Source organism: Neomonachus schauinslandi, chromosome 6 (assembly GCF_002201575.2).
Source record: "Neomonachus schauinslandi chromosome 6, ASM220157v2, whole genome shotgun sequence".
NCBI lineage: Eukaryota > Metazoa > Chordata > Mammalia > Carnivora > Phocidae > Neomonachus > Neomonachus schauinslandi.
In genome coordinates, this window is record NC_058408.1 from 80,687,289 (window position 1) to 80,705,060 (window position 17,772).

General features: G+C 37.3%; 1 protein-coding gene across 1 annotated transcript in view; it reads left to right on the forward strand.

The window, feature by feature from the left end:
- HEATR1 (HEAT repeat containing 1) overlaps positions 1-17,772 on the forward strand; it is a 48,350-nt gene that overhangs the window by 18,867 nt on the left and 11,711 nt on the right. The window contains exons 20-32 of the mRNA XM_021696083.2: positions 492-684; positions 4,687-4,856; positions 5,262-5,420; positions 6,709-6,951; positions 7,224-7,355; positions 8,157-8,260; positions 8,412-8,555; positions 9,430-9,548; positions 9,647-9,768; positions 11,328-11,456; positions 13,032-13,262; positions 14,231-14,357; positions 15,783-15,943. Of these exons, the coding sequence (XP_021551758.1) occupies positions 492-684; positions 4,687-4,856; positions 5,262-5,420; positions 6,709-6,951; positions 7,224-7,355; positions 8,157-8,260; positions 8,412-8,555; positions 9,430-9,548; positions 9,647-9,768; positions 11,328-11,456; positions 13,032-13,262; positions 14,231-14,357; positions 15,783-15,943 (2,034 nt within the window). The remainder of the gene's footprint in view (positions 1-491; positions 685-4,686; positions 4,857-5,261; positions 5,421-6,708; positions 6,952-7,223; positions 7,356-8,156; positions 8,261-8,411; positions 8,556-9,429; positions 9,549-9,646; positions 9,769-11,327; positions 11,457-13,031; positions 13,263-14,230; positions 14,358-15,782; positions 15,944-17,772) is intronic.

Below are 17,772 nucleotides of genomic sequence, written 5' to 3' on the forward strand. Positions count from 1 at the left end.
TGATGTATTTACTAATCACAATTCCATTACCAGGGAGAAACTGCTGTTCAGGGGGGTGAGTTAGCATATGCAACTCAGTTAAGAAATTTCAGTGACCTTCGTATTGCCAGGTCCAGCGGTCAAGTCCCTGTTCTTGTCTCACTGACCCCTCTCAGCAGCATTTGGCACCGTTGGTGACGCTTATTCCATCTTGGAATTCTTTCTTAATGAGGCTTCCCCAGCATCACGCATCTTGGTTTTCTGCTTATTTTGTTTCTTGTGTTGTTATTGTTGTTCAGTGTGTTCAAATGCAAAGTTATAGCGAGTCCTTTGGATTCATTTACATACTTCTCATTGGTTAAAATAAGTATGGAAAATTTTAAGTCATGGGACAAGGCAAATCCTTGCAACAAAGTATTTGTTTTCTGTAATTGTACACTAGTGAAAAGAGGCTTTGAAACCAACTAAATGTGAGTAAAAATTAAACTTCACTGTTTGTTTATTTAATTTAGGTGCATCTAGAAGACATTTTTCAGTTATTCAAGTTCTTTTCTGTTTTATGGACATATGGGTCTAGCCTTTCAGATCCACTTAACTGCACTGTAAAAACAGCACTGCAGACTCAAGCTCTTTATGTAGGTTGTGAGATGCTCTCTGCTCAGAAGGCACAGAATAAACATCAGCTGGCATCTGTATCTTCTCCAGGTATCGTGAGTAGCCGGTTATGTTCTGTCATGGCCAACTTTAATGCTTTCTCTACATGTAGTTTATGTAGGTTGTAGTTGGGAGAATATCTTTTTTAATTTTTTTTTTAAATAGTGTGTGCACTCTCTCTGCTCTTTGTGTATGTGTAATTTATGTATATACATGTAAATTATGTAATAAATTGTATATATGTATATATAAATTACTTTTTTTTTTTAGATTTTATTTATTTGAGAGAGAGGGCGCATGCACCAGCAGGTGGGGAGGGGCAGAGGGAGAGAGAGAAGCAGACCCCCCCGCTGAGCAGGGAGCCAGATGTGGGGCTCGATCCCAGGACCCTGAGACACTTAACTGACTGAGCCACCCAGGGGCCCCTATATAAACTACTTCTAATCACCAAAATAGTAGAAATGGCAGATGATTAATCATGGGTTGTTAATATCCAACTATTGATGTTCTGTGTTTCAGCAGTACAGGGTTATATGGAGAAGCCAGGCCATTTAATATAGTTCTGTATTCATCTGACTATTTATAAAATGGGTCTCCACTCAGACAGCCTTTTTGGATTTGTCTCTTTTATCGGGTATAAGTCATTTTCAGGTTGAGCACTCACTAATAAAATACCCCAAAATTATATTTTTTGATAAAGTGAAATTTGCAAATTTTGCAAAAGATGCAGAATTTCATGAAGTTGATGAGCATGATATTGAAAACTACCTTACAAGCTACTGACAAATCAGAGAATCTGGTAGAATTAGACCCTGTGGTGATTAAAGATGAGAAAACTGATAAGGATGATGGATATGATTGATAAACTGGAATATTTTAATGTCAAAGGAATAAGAGTGGCCCTTGGGAAATCTGAAGGTGTTCTAGATTTTTTTTTTAATTCTAAAACTGCTTTTTATAAATGTTCTGTGAAAGTAAAGTGAATGATATATGCTCTTCCCAAAATAGTTTCTCAATGTTTATCTTTCATTAGCTCTGTGAAAGAGCACATTAATTGTAACCAAAATTTTGTTAAATACAAGGTAACGTACATACATAGATTTCAAGTTTTACTTACAAAATAAAATCCCATGAATATAATTATTTCTTTACTATAAAATTGCAGTCTGTGTTTTTAGGTAACTTACTTTAAGAAGGTTTTTTCAGGGTTTTTTTCCCCTTTGGATGAGAAGACCCTCCTGTACATTTTTTAAACTTTAATTCTTTAATAAAAATATTATTATAAGTGTTACAAGTATTCTATAGTAATACTTTATATAAAAACTTATTTTAAAATGTCTGTAGACTATTCCATTGTATGGAAATAGCATGATTTATTAAAATGGTTATTTTCTGTTAAATTTGGGAGTTTTCATAAAGGTATGTATATTTTATTTAGAGGTCATAACTATTTTGATTTTCTAATTAAGTATGAAATGTCTGTTATCTTTTGTATCAAAGGCAGTGGTTCCTGAGGAATGTAAGTCTCCAGGACCAAAAAACTTAACTTTTCCCCAGTTTTGCTGCAAGATAGGCTCCCTGCCTCCCCCTGCTGCCTTGTCATCTGTCACCTTCCTTCTTCCTAAAGTGTTTTTGCATTTATGCTGCTTAGAAATGTAACAGTACTGCCTGAAAACAGGAGAGATGCACCTTGTTCTACTGGGAAGCTCAAGGACTGCGCACTAGAGTCCCAGGGGGCCTAAAGTGGAAGGTCATTTAGCCATTGCACCTCTCCTCCGTGCTCTCTTCTCTGAGTATGCAGTGAGCTTCTATGCATACCTTGTCTGTGAGGAGTCCAGGAAGTGTTGGCTGGTACTTCTTTTAATCTGTTTACAAAAAACGTTATGCCTTTCAAAAGAAAAAGGTATTGCCATATTAATATAGTATGGTGTTATATGAATTAAGTCTTTATCAGTGGCTTGGGAATCTAACCACCGTTTACTACTTTCTGTGCAGATACTTATTCCAGCTCAGTCTTACATAGAGGAAATTTTATTAGATGAATAAACATTTAACCTCATTTGTAAAAAGATGTAGACTGCCTATGGTTTTTTAATACCTGATCAATATAGTAAATTTATTTATATATTTAAAACCAAAGCTCAGTATTTGTTTTTCATTTTTTATGTAAAATATGCTATTTTAAATCTAAATAAAATGAGTTGGGAGAATGAAGTCACATAGATTTTAAATGGAAGAATATTCCTAAGAGTTGATTGTTTAAATAAGGTAGTTTTTGCTTACCTGGAGTTCCAGTACGTTACTTGAACAAAGTACTTAGTACTTTGAATTTGTTTTTGAGTTATACAGGGAATTTTAGCAAATAGTATCTTGGGCTGAAGCTGCCCTTTGTGTGAATTCAACTTTACAGCTATTTGTTTCTGACTTTATGAGTTAACATTACAGAGACCAGGAAAGATTTCCAGTTTTCAGTTTACCTTCTCAGAAAAGTTCAAAAATTTGTTGAGCTCTTAGCATTCCAGAAGTAGAATATATGGAATGGATCATTATTAGCAAAGTAAAAGTCGCCACAGCTTGTCTCAGTAGATAGCACAGAATAAAGCTTAAATAACTAATAACCATAAAAGGAATTTAGGTATCTTTTTATCCCAAAGACATCTTTTCAAGAAACCCCAATCCAGTTGATCTTATGGATGCATTCTATCAGATTTTTGAAGCAGGTTTTTCGGTGCTGTTGAACTGAGCAGGGCATAGAATGAAGAAAAGCTTCCAGATGATTTGTCTAAAACAAGCATAACATTGAAAATTGAGAGTGCTTCCAGACAAAAACAAAACAATAGTCCAAGTTGCTTTGAATAATAATGCAAAGTTTCTAAATATTTGCAAATTGAGTCCAGCATATTTTTAAAAAGCAACCATTTACCCAAAAAGAGTTCATTCCAATAATAGAAAATTGGTTCAAAATAACAAACTCTTAATACAATTGGCCATATCAATGTTAAAGGAGAAAGTCCATATCATTTTCTAAAGAACTGAAAAGGCATTAGATAATAATCATTACTTCTAATTAAGTGACAGCAAAATAAGAGTGATGTAATAAAAATACTTCTCAAATCAAAAGCTAGCATTTTCACTGCAGAGTTGGGGAAACAAAAGTATTCCTGTTAAATTCATCACTATTATTGGATTTCGTTCTAGAAGTAGTAGTTGGCAGAAGTAGCTGTTTCAGATACTGACGGAATGTATGAATGATAAAGCTGTAGAATTCTTAGGTGGATTATTAAATGGGACATCTGGCTAGCCATTTGGAAACATAAAAAGTTTGACTCCAGTCTTATTCCTTAGACAAAAATTTCATGTGAACTAAAGATTACACATTAAAACACACACACACACACACACACACACAACTTAGCTCTAGCATTAGAAGAGAACATGTAGTACATGTGGCCTCTCTAAATATGGAGATAGACACTTGAACAACTCAGTGTGGGGAGGGCCTCTCTAAGCAACATACAAAACTAGAAGAAAAATTAGACTGATTTCTCCATTAGAAACTCAAACATCTGTTAAAGACAAAATATTTGCAAAGCCTGATGCACAATGGGTAGTTTACTCTGCATACTTACAAGGATGTATTTACAGAGGTGTTTGTTGTAGCAGTTGTAATGCTGAAAGACAAAGAGCAACTGAACTTTCACCAGTAAGATACTGGTTTAAAAAACACAGAAAATACAGAAAACCGTACAGTTTTAAAAGAATGATTTAATTTAGATACACACACTTACGTGGAAAACACTTCAAAATAAATTGAGATGTGATCGTTCCTGTGTGTCTGTGAGTGTACATCGTGTGCCCTGCTCTCATTTGTGTGTTTTCAAAAGGATATACTAGCATATATCTAACATTTTGCTAGAATAGTAAACAGACAATGAATGGTCTTCGGGGAGAATTTCAGTGAGGAGGAAAACTTTGACATACCCTTTGGTACTATTTAAGTTTTGTACTGTTTCAGTTTTTTAAATTGCTTAATTTTTTTCCCTTTGGTTTTAGTGGTGATATCTCTACTCATTAATCTGGGAAGCCCCATAAAAGAAGTACGAAGGGCCTCCATTCTTTGTCTCCAGGCCCTCTGTGGAGTGGTGTCTCAGTTCCGTCTGCTAATAGATCATTTGGTTCCTAAAACAGAGGAGATCATCTCAGATGCCACCTATGTTGCTCAGGTAAACTCATCAGCAAAGATTGATCGTGTGCACATGCCTCTGTATACCTGTGAACAGTTTCGTCCTTTCTTGACATTTTGCTTTGTAGGGATTTTGATCGACTTAAGTCACTGAATTTAGAAACTGATGTCAGTATCTGCACAACTTTCTCCTCCCGTTTTTAAAAGATAGCAATACAGTGTTTCAGTTCTGCTTTGCTTTCTTTGGCTAAAAGGTCAGTATTTGGCTTTTGATAGTAAGCTAACTTAGAGGTATTGATACTATTTCCTGTTAAGGTTTCAAGGGGAAATGAAAAATGATTATCAGTATCACGTGATTTGGAAAAGCATCTTCCATATTAGTACATTTAGCCTTTGTAGTTCTGTAACCCTTTTTTATCCTTTTTTTTTTTTTTTGGTGTCCTAGGATTTAGCTACTTTATTTGAGGAACTACAGAGAGAAAAGAAACTGAAATCTCATCAGAAGTTATCTGAAACTTTGAAAAACCTACTTAATTGTGTATATAGTTGCCCATCTTACATTGCAAAAGATTTGGTGAAAGTACTTCAGGAAGTCAACAATGAGGTATGTGCAATTCAAATGGCTTATACGTTCTATGTAATGTTACTAAACACTATTGTATTGGCTCATGAATGAGGAAGACATTTGCAGGAGTTACAAATATGCACTCAGAAGTGAAAATTTTCTTTCTAATTTGGGAGGGGAGAAGTGTTGAGATGTAGAAACAGAGGACACAAAAAGTAAGTATTGGTGTTTTTTTTTTTTCCATTTTAAAATTGTGTGTTATCCCTACTTAATCATTTACTTGATTTAAAGTGAATTTTAAAAAAACGTGGGGAGAAACACTGAAGATGTAATGCTGAGAAAACTGTTTGTGTCTTCTGGTGGAAATCCTCCACAAGGTAATATATTTGGACATAAGAGTGAACATTCCAGAATCCTTTGTTCATTCATAAAATGTGTGTGGTTGAACATTTTTATAGGGGAAAACCCATAGCTTTCATTATTTTGTCAGGGAGGCCTGTGATACAAAGGAGGTTGTGAAGCACTTGTTTTTATGTGACGTCATGTGTGATCAGCAAACTGTTCCAAAAGAGTCTGGATGCTTCACCAGTCTTGGACTGACTACCATCTGGAGAACTAAAGCAGGGGTACAGTGGAGTGAAAACCGCATAATTAGATTTTCCTGGTGGCAGCAAACAGATGGCATTTATCAGCTTTGTGTCATCCCTTGTAGTTTAAACTAGGAATTGACCGTCTTGTTCTGTGAAGGACCAAATAGTAAATACTTGAGGCACTGTGGGCTCCACAGTATTTCTTCTTGTAGGTGCTCGGCTCTGCCATTGTATTGTGAAAGCTGGAGCCAGTTATGTAAACAAATGAACTTGGCTTTGTTTCAATAAATAAAATTTACAAAAACAGGTAGTCCTCTGGATTTGGCCCACAAGCCATAATGTGCTGGCATTTGATATAGTTATTAAAGACCTCACATACATAATTTGGAAGTTCTGTTTGAGGAAACATGCAGTATTTTAGAGAAAGCTAAAATTTATTTTTGTGGTCTAAAACTTTAGTTTGTATTGTTGTCAAAAAGTCTTGGGACACCTGCAGATTACTCCTCATCTCTGAAAGGTTTAGAGCTTTTGACCATTAAAAACTGAACTATCAGAGGACCTGAATGCTTAATTGGATTAAATAGCCTTCCTCATGTCCAAGGGATCATCTTTATTTGGGTTTTTTCTCCAGGCTAAGCTCCCAGTCTTGCAACATCCTATCTTTGGGTGTCTTTGTAAAGCAAGCAAAAATATGTCAATATAGATAACTGTTTGCTAATAAATTTCCCAAACTTTAGATGGTGCTTTCTCAGCTGTTGCCTATGGCTGAACAACTGTTAGAAAAGATCCAGAAGGAACCGACAGCTATCCTGAAAGATGAGGCCATTATTTTACATCTCACTCTGGGAAAATATAATGAATATTCAGCTTCCCTTTTACATAAGGACCCAAAGAGTCTAGATATATTTATAAAAGCTGTGCATACAACAAAGGAACTTTACACAGGAATGCCAACCATTCAGATAACAGCTCTTGAAAAGGTCAGTGACTTTTTTCAGAAACTGAAGTATGTTCAAGCGCTTAAAATTTTGTAATGTTTTACTTGGAGAAGCTAAAGTGGACTGGACATATTTTAAAAGGAATATGATCTGTTCGGCCTGCTTTTGCAAAATTGAGTGATACACATGTGTGATAAAACTATTTTAGCTGACAAAATGGGAACAATATTACATCGTAAGAAAGAACAGTATAAAGGTCATTTTTGGAATTCACCGTTTGTTGAGCTCAATTGCCTTTTTTCTACCTCCTCTAGATTACAAAGCCATTTTTTGCAGCTATATCAGATGAAAAAGTTCAGCAGAAGCTTTTGCACATGTTGTTTGATTTATTGGTGAATTGTAAAAATTCACATTGTGCTCAGACTGTTGGCAGTGTTTTTAAAGGGGTAAGTTGCAAACTTTCTATAATTTATTAACGTTTGTTCTCTTCCAAGTGACAACCATGTTTAACCACCCTCTGATTCCGGGGCTCTTAGGTCAGATGTTAGCATTAATAAGAATCATGGACAAGTAGCTCATAGAGAAGTGCATAATCAAAATTATAAGTCTTCACCACTATTTTTATTTTGTGAAATATTTATTGTTTTAACCAGATCGGGTATGTGTGTTAGTTTGGATCTTACTCAGACAGGATCTACCTGTTTCATGCAAGGATGTTCAACGGGGTACAGGTTATACATAATTTAAATAGTTGTTTGATGATGCATATATAATGGAATTGAGCATCTGCTTGTTGGTTTATATATATTAAAACATAGCTGTACATCAGAACAACCACTTAGTTACTTTGTTTTGTTGTTTAAAAACACAGAAAACAAGTTCACAAAAATAGGTAATAGTATGGGGAAGTCCTAGTACCCAGATTCAGCAGCTCTCAGAATTTTAACATATTTTCTTAGATTTCTAAGATGCGAATTTCTAAGTGAAACAAATTAAGGTGCAGAGCAGTGTGTATACTACACTCCTGTTTGTGTGTTGTTGTTTTCATCTTTATACAGCTGTTAGGATATGGAAAAGAATATATAGTCAGTGGCATTTGCCTTTGGGGATTGGTTTGGGCTCTAGAGTCCTAGGAAAATGTGAAAGTGGACATGGACATTTTCACTGTTACTTTTTAAGTCAACATTTATTTCTCTAATTTTATCCCGTGGGCGTGTATCATCAGTCATTCTTCCTTCATATTTCAGATTTCCGTTAATGCTGAACAAGTCAGAATAGAACTGGAGCCACCAGACAAAACGAAGTCCTTGGGCACAATTCAGCAAACAAGAAGACAAAAAATGCAGCAGAAGTAAGAGCTAGGAGTGCAGTGAGAACATGCCATTCATTCCCCAGGCCCCATTATGATTTTTTGATACCCATCAATTTGGCATGAATGGGTATGGTAATTTTTGCTTTGCACTGATAATACTTGCTTTTCCAATATTTTCTCTCTTTCCCAGAAAATCACAAGATCTAGAATCTGTTCAGGAAGTTGGAGGTTCTTACTGGCAAAGAGTAACCCTCATCCTAGAATTACTGCAGCACAAAAAGAAACTCAAAAATCCTCAGATACTGATACCGACTCTTTTTAATCTGCTGTCAAGGTACTGACACTTGTCTTTGCCTTTGATCTATGAGAGAAAAGGATTCTAATTCATGCACATCTTAACATTCTTTTTTAAATATAGTCTTTTCTTGCTTAACTAGTCTGTAAAATAAAGCAAGTTAAGTACTCTAGTTGAAAGATTAAAAGAAAGGTGTTAGGTACCCATTGTCCGTGCCCCAAACGGATCTTCCTCCTGTGTTGTATAGTGAATGGCCATTCCCCGTATAACCTGCTTCTTAACTTTCAGCACCATGTCCTTGGGGCATCCTTAGTTTAAAAGATGAAGTGTGAAACTTGCAATGTTTTTTAGGTGTGAATTACCAGATAGCTGTAGTTGTATGCCATTGTATTGTAGATATTTGTTTTTGTCTGAAAAGGAACGTATTCTTTTTTTTTTTTTTTTTTAAGATTTTATTTATTTATTTGAGACGGAATGAGAGAGAGAGAGAGAGCACATGAGAGGGGGGAGGGTCAGAGGAAGAAGCAGGCTCGCTGCCGAGCAGGGAGCCCGATGCGGGACCCCGATGCGGGACTCGATCCAGGGACTCCAGGATCATGACCTGAGCCGAAGGCAGTCGCTTAACCAACTGAGCCACCCAGGCGCCCAAGGAACGTATTCTTAAGGTTGTCCTCTAAGATTTCAAATAGGTTGATGGAAAGTGCAACAGAGAGGAGAGAGAAAATTTGACATTAAGCACCTGCCCGTATGAGAAAAAAAATCAATTAGAATCTTGATCTTTTTTATAGACTATGTTTAATTAATATTTTAGTTATTTCTAATTAAATATGTGTTCTGGACAGTGGTCATTAATGCATCACTGAAATTGTGTAACTTTCATTTCCCATTATGTCTTTTCCGGGGGGTCCTGAAGGAGTTTAGAACCTCTGCCACCAGAGCAGGGAAATATGGAATACACCAAACAATTAATTCTTAGTTGTTTGCTCAACATCTGCCAGAAACTCTCTCCAGATGGTGGCAAAATACCAAAGGGTATGTACTTTGTTGGAAGGAAATGTGGAAGGATTACTTGCTATTGCGTGTGAATGTACCTACCACTTAGAGGTTTGTTTTTTTTCTCATCGCTGTAGATGTTCTAGATGAGGAGAAGTTCAATGTGGAATTGATCGTACAGTGCATCCGTGTTTCAGAGATGCCACAGACCCATCACCATGCCCTTTTACTTTTGGGTACTGTTGCTGGAATATTTCCTGTAAGTATTAATGATTTGAGACTTCAGCAAATATTTTGGTATTTTCTTTCTTCATTGGAAATGCGTAGGTGCTCACTGGTCTGAATTCAGTGGACTTTGGGTCTTATTGGTGGGACTCTCAGTCCTGTCTCTTAATAGCTGAGGCAGTGTAAGCTGGTTCTAGCTAAACTTCGGGTCCTCTTTTTGTAAAGTGGCAATAATAGTAACCTTCTTCATAGGATTATTGTGAGGATGTGACTGAGTACTTTATGGTTTGCACTCAGCACAGAGCCTGGCACCGTGTAATTGATAGGTGGTAGTGTTAGTATTACTTGAAAAAAATTACCATCCCATTATCCTCAGACAGCCTTCATCCAGTGAGTTGAGAAAAAGTAATTTGATTATTTAGACATCTCAGTTAGAGAAATGTTCCTTAGAAGTACATCTTTTGAAGATTGAAATTTTTTTCCTGTTGGGGATTTAGGTCACAGATTCTTAACCTGGGGTTCTCTGTGAGCTTTAGCAGATCTTTCAATATACTAACATCATGTGCTAGATTTTATGCATATAGGATTTTTTTCCTTGGAGGAAGAGAGTCACTAGCCCTCAGAGGAGTTGATAATCTAGAAACAATTAAGAATCATTGATACTTTTTCTTTGCTTTTACTGAAATATAGTTCATACATCTTATAATTCATTTAAATAGGTGTCCTATTCACTGGGGTCAGTATATTCACAAAATTGTATAAACATCCACCATTACCTACTTCCAGAACATTTTCATCGCCCCCAAAAGCCCCATACTCATTAGCAGTCACTCCTCATTCCCTCTATCACTACAGTTTCCGCCCTTGGCAACCATTGATCTACTTTCTCTCTGTAGATTTACCTATTCTAGACATTTCCTATAAATGGAATCCTACTATATGTGCCCTTTTTAATGCTTGACTTCTTTCACTTAACACAGTGTTTTCAAGGTTCATCCGTGTTGAAGCTTGAATCAGTATTCCTTTTTATGGCCAAATAAAATTCCATTGTATATATATACCAGATTTTGCTTATTTGTTTGTCAGTTGATGGACATTTGTTTCTACTTTCTGGCTGTTGTGAATTATGCTGCTGTGGACATTTATATGTGAGGTTTTATATGAACATGTTTTCACTTCTCCCTGGTGTATACCTAGGAGTGGAATCGCTGAGTCAGAAGTTAACTTTAATTTTCTGAGAAACTGCCCTGGATGTTTTCCAAAGCATCTATATAATTTTGTACCCACCAGCAGTGTATGAGAATTCTAATTTCTCCAAATCCTCACTGCTAGTTGATTTTTTTTTTTTTTCTTTTAAGTTGTCCTAGTGTGTGTGACGTTTCTTATGATTTGGATTTTGCATTTCCCTAAATGCCTAATGTTGAGCATCTTTTCATGTGCTCATTGACCATTTCTTTATCTTTGGAGAAATGTCTTTGGGAATCCTTTCCCCATTTTTAAACTGGGTTTCTTCTTTTATTGCTGGGTTATAAGGAATCATTGATATTTGGTGTGCTTAAAATGGAAAATGCTGAAAGATGTGTTTTCTTTCAGGATAAAGTTCTACACAATATCATGTCTATTTTTACATTTATGGGAGCCAGTGTCATGCGTCTAGATGACACTTACAGTTTTCAAGTTATTAATAAGACAGTGAAGATGGTTATTCCAGCACTTATTCAGGTAAGCTGTCTTTATACCATCAGTAGTTTTTTGGTTTTTTAAGTATGCTCCATACCCAACTTGGAGCCCAGCACAGGGCTTGAACTCACGACCCTGAGATCAAGACCTGAGCTGAAATCAAGAGTCAGACGCTTAACCGACTGCGCCACCCAGACACCCCAGTATTTTTTTTATCTTAAAATTTTTATGTAGTATGAAAGTAGAAGTAAATAAGTGACATTAAAAGCCTTTCTGAAATGCTCAGGTATTTGTGCTTCTTAAATTTCAGAATAGTAAAGCTAAGAATTAGTCTTAGTAACAATGTCCTTCCCAAAAATATGAATAAATATGCGTAGCTGGTTCTGCTGTGCTAAAAGGGTGTAACTGTACATGTGTCTTAATGTTACTCTGACAAAGTGAATTTAAATTTGCTGTATATTTCAGGACATTGCAGTTGGATAATACCCTTACGCAGGTCGATGAAGATAGGACATTTTAGAGCTACAGTGGCAAATTTGTTAACATGCAATTCAACAAACATTTTCCAGGCGTTCTCTAAGGGCCGTGTACTTAGAGATGATTGAGTCTCTGCCAGTAAGGATATACCATTTGAAACTAAAAAGCAGCTTTAAAGATGAAAGAGCTTGGTCATCTGCTTGAATTTTCTGTTTACCTCCACCTGTTGTTAATGTCTTCCTCACATTATTGACCATTCCAGGGATGACCATATTCAGCACCATCTCCTTTTAATCTTGGTATTAGGTTGGTATTCTCCGTGTCCAACAAGACGGCAAGTATGGGACACAGATGTTAAAAGAAAAATAACTATGCATCCGTATCATATATGCTAGTTGAATAGGTCAGTGCTAGAAGAGTTCAGAATAAAGGACAGCAGCTATGGGCCAGGAAGACCACAGTTTTATAAGAAATAGAATTTGAACTGATACGAATGAAGGACAGGATTTGCTTAATGAAATGGCAGGGTCCAGGAATGTGTACAGTGTGTGTGTGAAGAATGTACTGTAGATTGATTTGTGGAGTGTAGGGTGTTGAGACAGGGAGAAGTAGAGGGCATTGGTTCATTCATTCTTTCATTCAACAACCATATTTGGAGTATCAGTTCCAGAGTTAAGTGGTTTGAATGTTATTCTGAAAGCAACAGGGAGTTGTTGGCCTTTTTTGTGCTTTGCTTATGTAGATTACACCCATTCTTCTCCTGGCAGAACACAAATCCTGCTTGATGTGTGCAGGCTTCCAGTTGGCCTGAGAGCAGACTTGTTATAAGTGCCACATACTTGGCATCTGTCATTCAGGACCTCCTGTTGCTATCTTTCCCCACGTGAATCTTGTTCATACAGACGATAGATCTTCTTTGGGGCCGGGCTCACATCCTACACCTTGTATTCCCCTCGGGGCCATATAGTGCCTGGGACGTAATCTGTACTTACTGAGTATTTACTAATAGGTCCTTGATTATTCACATTCTTTTGATTACTTTTTTGGGGCACATCTGAAGGCCTTTCCATGTCCACCTGAAAACTTCCTTGTGAAGGGTTATTTGCTTCTACTCACTGTCCCTGCTTGCTGTTTCTGCAGTCCGATGGTGGAGACTCTGTAGAAGTCACAAGAAACGTGGAAGGAGTTGTGGTGAAAATCATTAACGTGTTTGTGGACGCTCTGCCCCATGTTCCAGAGCACAGGCGCCTGCCCATCCTTGTTCAGCTTGTCGATACATTAGGTGCAGAGAGATTCCTCTGGGTTCTCCTCCTCCTGCTTTTTGAACAGTATGTCACTAAAACAGTGCTGGTGGCTGCCTATGGAGAAAAGGTCAGAGTATAGGGTGGGGTGACTAGAAGGAAATGTTGATGTTTCACATGCACTTTGTGATATTTCCCAGTTTATGTGTGGGGCCAGTGATGCTTATGTCTGTTACTTAACAGTACTCGCTCAGAACGGTTTTTTTTTTTTTAAGATTTTATTTATTTATTCCAGAGAGAGAGAATGAGAGAGAGCACATGAGAGGGGGGAGGGGCAGAGGGAGAAGCAGACTCCCTGCCGAGCACGGAGCCCGATGTGGGACTCGATCCTGGGTCTCCAGGATCATGACCTGAGCCGAAGGCAGTCGCTCAACCAACTGAGCCACCCAGGCGCCCTCAGAACTGTTTTTAAAGATGTTTTTGACATTCTTTACAATTGCTTTCAGAGCCTGTGGCACTCTAAATACCCGCAGTAGCAACAGATCATTTGCTGTGGGTGATTTGACTTTCCTACGAAGTGGTCTGTAGTGCCATGTTAGGTGGTTCTTTTTTAAGCCTAACAGAGTACAGCTGTAAAGTAATTAAACTGTGTCTCTTGAAAATGGTTTTGAAGGCATTTCATGGAGAAAGGGTGGAGTGTCAGGGTCATCAAAATTGTTAACACTGGTGATTGTTTTAAAGAGCCCTGTTTACATAGATGAGGGCAGAACTTCTAGGTCAAGGACTGGTTTTAAATGACTTTTTAGACATAGGATCTGGGAATAGATCTAGAGCTACCCTAAGTAAAGGAGCACATTCAGTTCTGCTAGAAATCACAATGCAGATTTTCCTGGAATTATGCCCACATAGTTCTCATGAATTGGCTTTTTTATGTAGGACACTTAGTACTCATTCATCTGCTGCTACACCTGACCGTAAGGAACAATATGTAATGCCTTTGCACGCTAAGAAATATTTTTAAAATATTTCCCTAACATGTACTTACTAACATAAATTTGATAGGTATAGTTTTATTACTTATTTCTCTTCTCTATACAGGACGCTATTTTAGAGGCAGACACTGAATTTTGGATTTCAGTCTGTTGTGAATTCAGTGTCCAACATCAGATACAAAGCTTGATGAAGATTCTTCAGTACTTAATAAAGCTGCCAGAGGAAAAAGATGGTAAGCATAATCAGGTGTTAATTATTGTTTAATCTGAAAGATCAAGAGAAACAGAAGACCATGCAGGTTATCATCCTTAGCGCACATAGTACATCTTTAGAAGGGTTTTTTTGCAAGTAACAATTTTTAATTTAAATGTATGTGTGTCTTCTCAAATCCTTAGGGAAAATAGAAAGTAGGACTTCTACTCGCCTCTCCTCACACACACATTGGCTTTTATACTTCTGTGCTTTTGTGTGGATGTGTTGGCTGTGGAGTGTTAACAGGTGTACAGGATGCATTGGTAAAATGACAGCAAGTTCGGAGGAACTTATTAGCTGTCTCTTGTCTTTCCATTAAAATATTTGTGAAGACACAGGAAGAGAAAAAACAACACAACTTTGGTAACTAAATATTAAAATGTTAGGGACGCCTGGGTGGCTCAGTTGGTTGAGTGGCTGCCTTCGGCTCATGTCATGATCCCAGGGTCCTGGGATCAAGCCCCACGTCTGGCTCTTTGCTCAGCAGGGACCTGCTTCTTCCTCTCCCTCTGCCTGATGTGCCCCCTGCTTGTGCTCTCTCTCTCTTACTCTCTGTCAGATAAATAAATAAAAGCTTTAAAAATAAATAAGTAAATATTAAAATTTTACTGTATATATGAGTCTTGAAACAAATTCCACTAATTGCATCACCAATGAGACTGGTTTAAGAAAGGGTTTGATGTGTTCTTAGTTATCTGCCCTTTGAAACAGTAGCAAGGAGCATTGGAAAGAAGATACTAAGGACTCCGTGGGGACTATTTTCTGTATGGCTAGCTGTTTTGGCCAGGCAGTGGCTTGTCTGATCCTACAGTCTGCTTAGGTCTGGCAGGAACAGACCAGCCTGGAGAGCTCTATGTAGTGACCTTTTTATGGAGGAAGTCTTCAGTTTGAGTCACTCTCTGGGGCAATGTTTTTTAAATGGCCTGCTGTGGACTCCAAATTACTGCACCTCAAACCCTTTTATATTAGTAAATTTGGATATGGGATTCTACAGAGTTTTAGGAGACACATCTGTGAACTTTTAGAATTAAACGTTGAAGGCTAGAGAGGACCCTCCTTCAGTCTATTGGGGGCCACCAAGTAAATACCTCTGAGGCTTCAGGATTGGGAATGGCGGCAACATTTAAAGACATCTTTGCAGTGTTTTTGTCTTTCATTTGCTTGTCTCAGTTGCCCTGAGTTTTTTGTTGGTTTGTTATTGTCTTACACACACTCATCTTGGGGCTTTTGGATATTTTGTTGATAAATACACATCTTTCACTAATTCAGAAGAGGAAAAACTGAGTGTGACAGATTCACAAATTCCACTCAAAATTATATCCCATGTACCATGCTCTTTATGTCTATATCTTTATAAAGATTCCACATGAAGATGAGTGAGGTAACTTGTCTTGTTCTTTTTCAGAAGCTGTTCCCAAAGCAGTATCAACTAAAAGCGAATCACAAGAAGAAATGCTACAGATTTTTAATATAGACACTCACACTAGCAAGCAACTGCGGCATTTTAAATTCTTGTCAGTGTCCTTCATGTCTCAGCTCCTGGCTTCCAGCCATTTTATCAGAAAGGTGATGTGTTCTTTAAATGTATTTATGACAAAAAAAATTTTTTTTTTTCTGAAGGAACTATCTTTTAAACTAGTAAAAAGAGATATAAAACATGAGGCATTCCTTTAAAGATAACAGAAAAAAACGGTAGAATTTACCATAAACTGGAGTGATCTGTTAAGGTTGTACACATATAAACCTGGCCACTCTGTATTTGCATTCTCAAGTGGTATACAGGCATACCTCACTTACTGTGCTTCACAGATGGTGTGTATTTTTTACAAATTGTAGACTTGTAGCATCACACAAGTCTTCCAGCACCATTTTTCCAACAGCAGTTGATCACTTCATGTCTCTGTTTTAAACTTTTTCATTATATTTGGTATGATGATCTGTGATAAATGATTATGACTTGCTGAAAGCTCAGGTGATGGTTAGCATTTTTTAGCAATAGGGTATTTTTAAGGTATGTACATTGTTTTTTAGATACAACACTATTGCACACGTAACAGACTACAATTAGCATAAATATAACTTTTATATGTACTGGGAAACCAGAAAATTCATTCGGCTCACTTTATTGTGATACTTTATTGTGCTGGTCTGGACCTGAACCTGCAGTCTCTCCAAGGTATGCCTGTCTACCCAACAGAAATATATGAGCATATATTTAGCATATGTGCTAAAATACATTGATAAGAATACTCATAATAGCAATATTTGTGGTAGCCCAGAACTGGCAACAACCCAGGTGTCTCAACAGTGGAGCAGATAAAGTGTCCGTCGTCATAAATGGACATGAATGAATCTCATAAAGGTAATAGTGAAAGAAAGCAGGCAGACACAAAAGAATACACCCTAATTCCAATCATATAAAGTTCAGAAACAGGCAAAACAAATCTGTGGTTTTAGAAGTAAGGACAGTGTTTACCTTTGGGAAGGAGGGAAAACGTAGTAATGGGGGTCAAGTAGAGGAAGGATTCTGAAGTGCTTATAATTATAGGCTCTTTACCTGCATATGCAAGCTCTGTACCTGTGATTTATATGCCTTTAGGAGACACATCTGTGAACTTTTAGAATTAAACGTTGAAGGCTAGAGAGGACCCTCCTTGTGTCTTAAACTTTACACACAGAGAGGAAGGAGGAAATACAGAAACGAAGAGAAGGAAGTATTGGGAACATCAGAGTGGTTGAACATTAGAAAGTCTGTGTTCTATGTCTACTGCATGAGCAGGTCAACAGGGGAAACCTTATGATAATTGAAGTATTTATAGAGAAATAATTTGATAAATTCAATACTAATTCATGGTTTAAGAACAAATCCTCTTAGCATCCAGCATGGATGGGAACTTCCTTGGCCTAACAGAGATAACAAACTGGTTTATATCACACTTCTTAATGAAACAGACATTATAAAGTCCGGAACAAGGATGTCCTGTCCTGTCCGGTTGCTGTTTCTATTCAGCAGAAGAATGAAGTGTAAGAATCCGAAAAGATAGTCACCAAATTCCTAGAACTAATAATTAGATTTGCTAGCTTGCTTGAGAGGGATCAGTGTGGACACTACTCTGGATCCGCTTGCCAAGGACAGTGGTGGTGCAAGAGCAGTTGGAGGGGTTAGTGTGACTGACTTCTGTCTGGATGCACACCCATGCGAATGTAAGAAAGGTGTTAATGTGGCAGGGGCTTTACAGAGTAGTTGGGGAAAGAGAACTGTCTGATAACTAGAGCCAGCATGGTTTGTCTTCCATTTGGGGAAAGAAGACTGAGCTCACACTGTATACAAAAGAGAATTTTAAGTAGATTAAAAATTGACTTCAGTGTGAAAAGGAACATTCAGAAGAAAATAG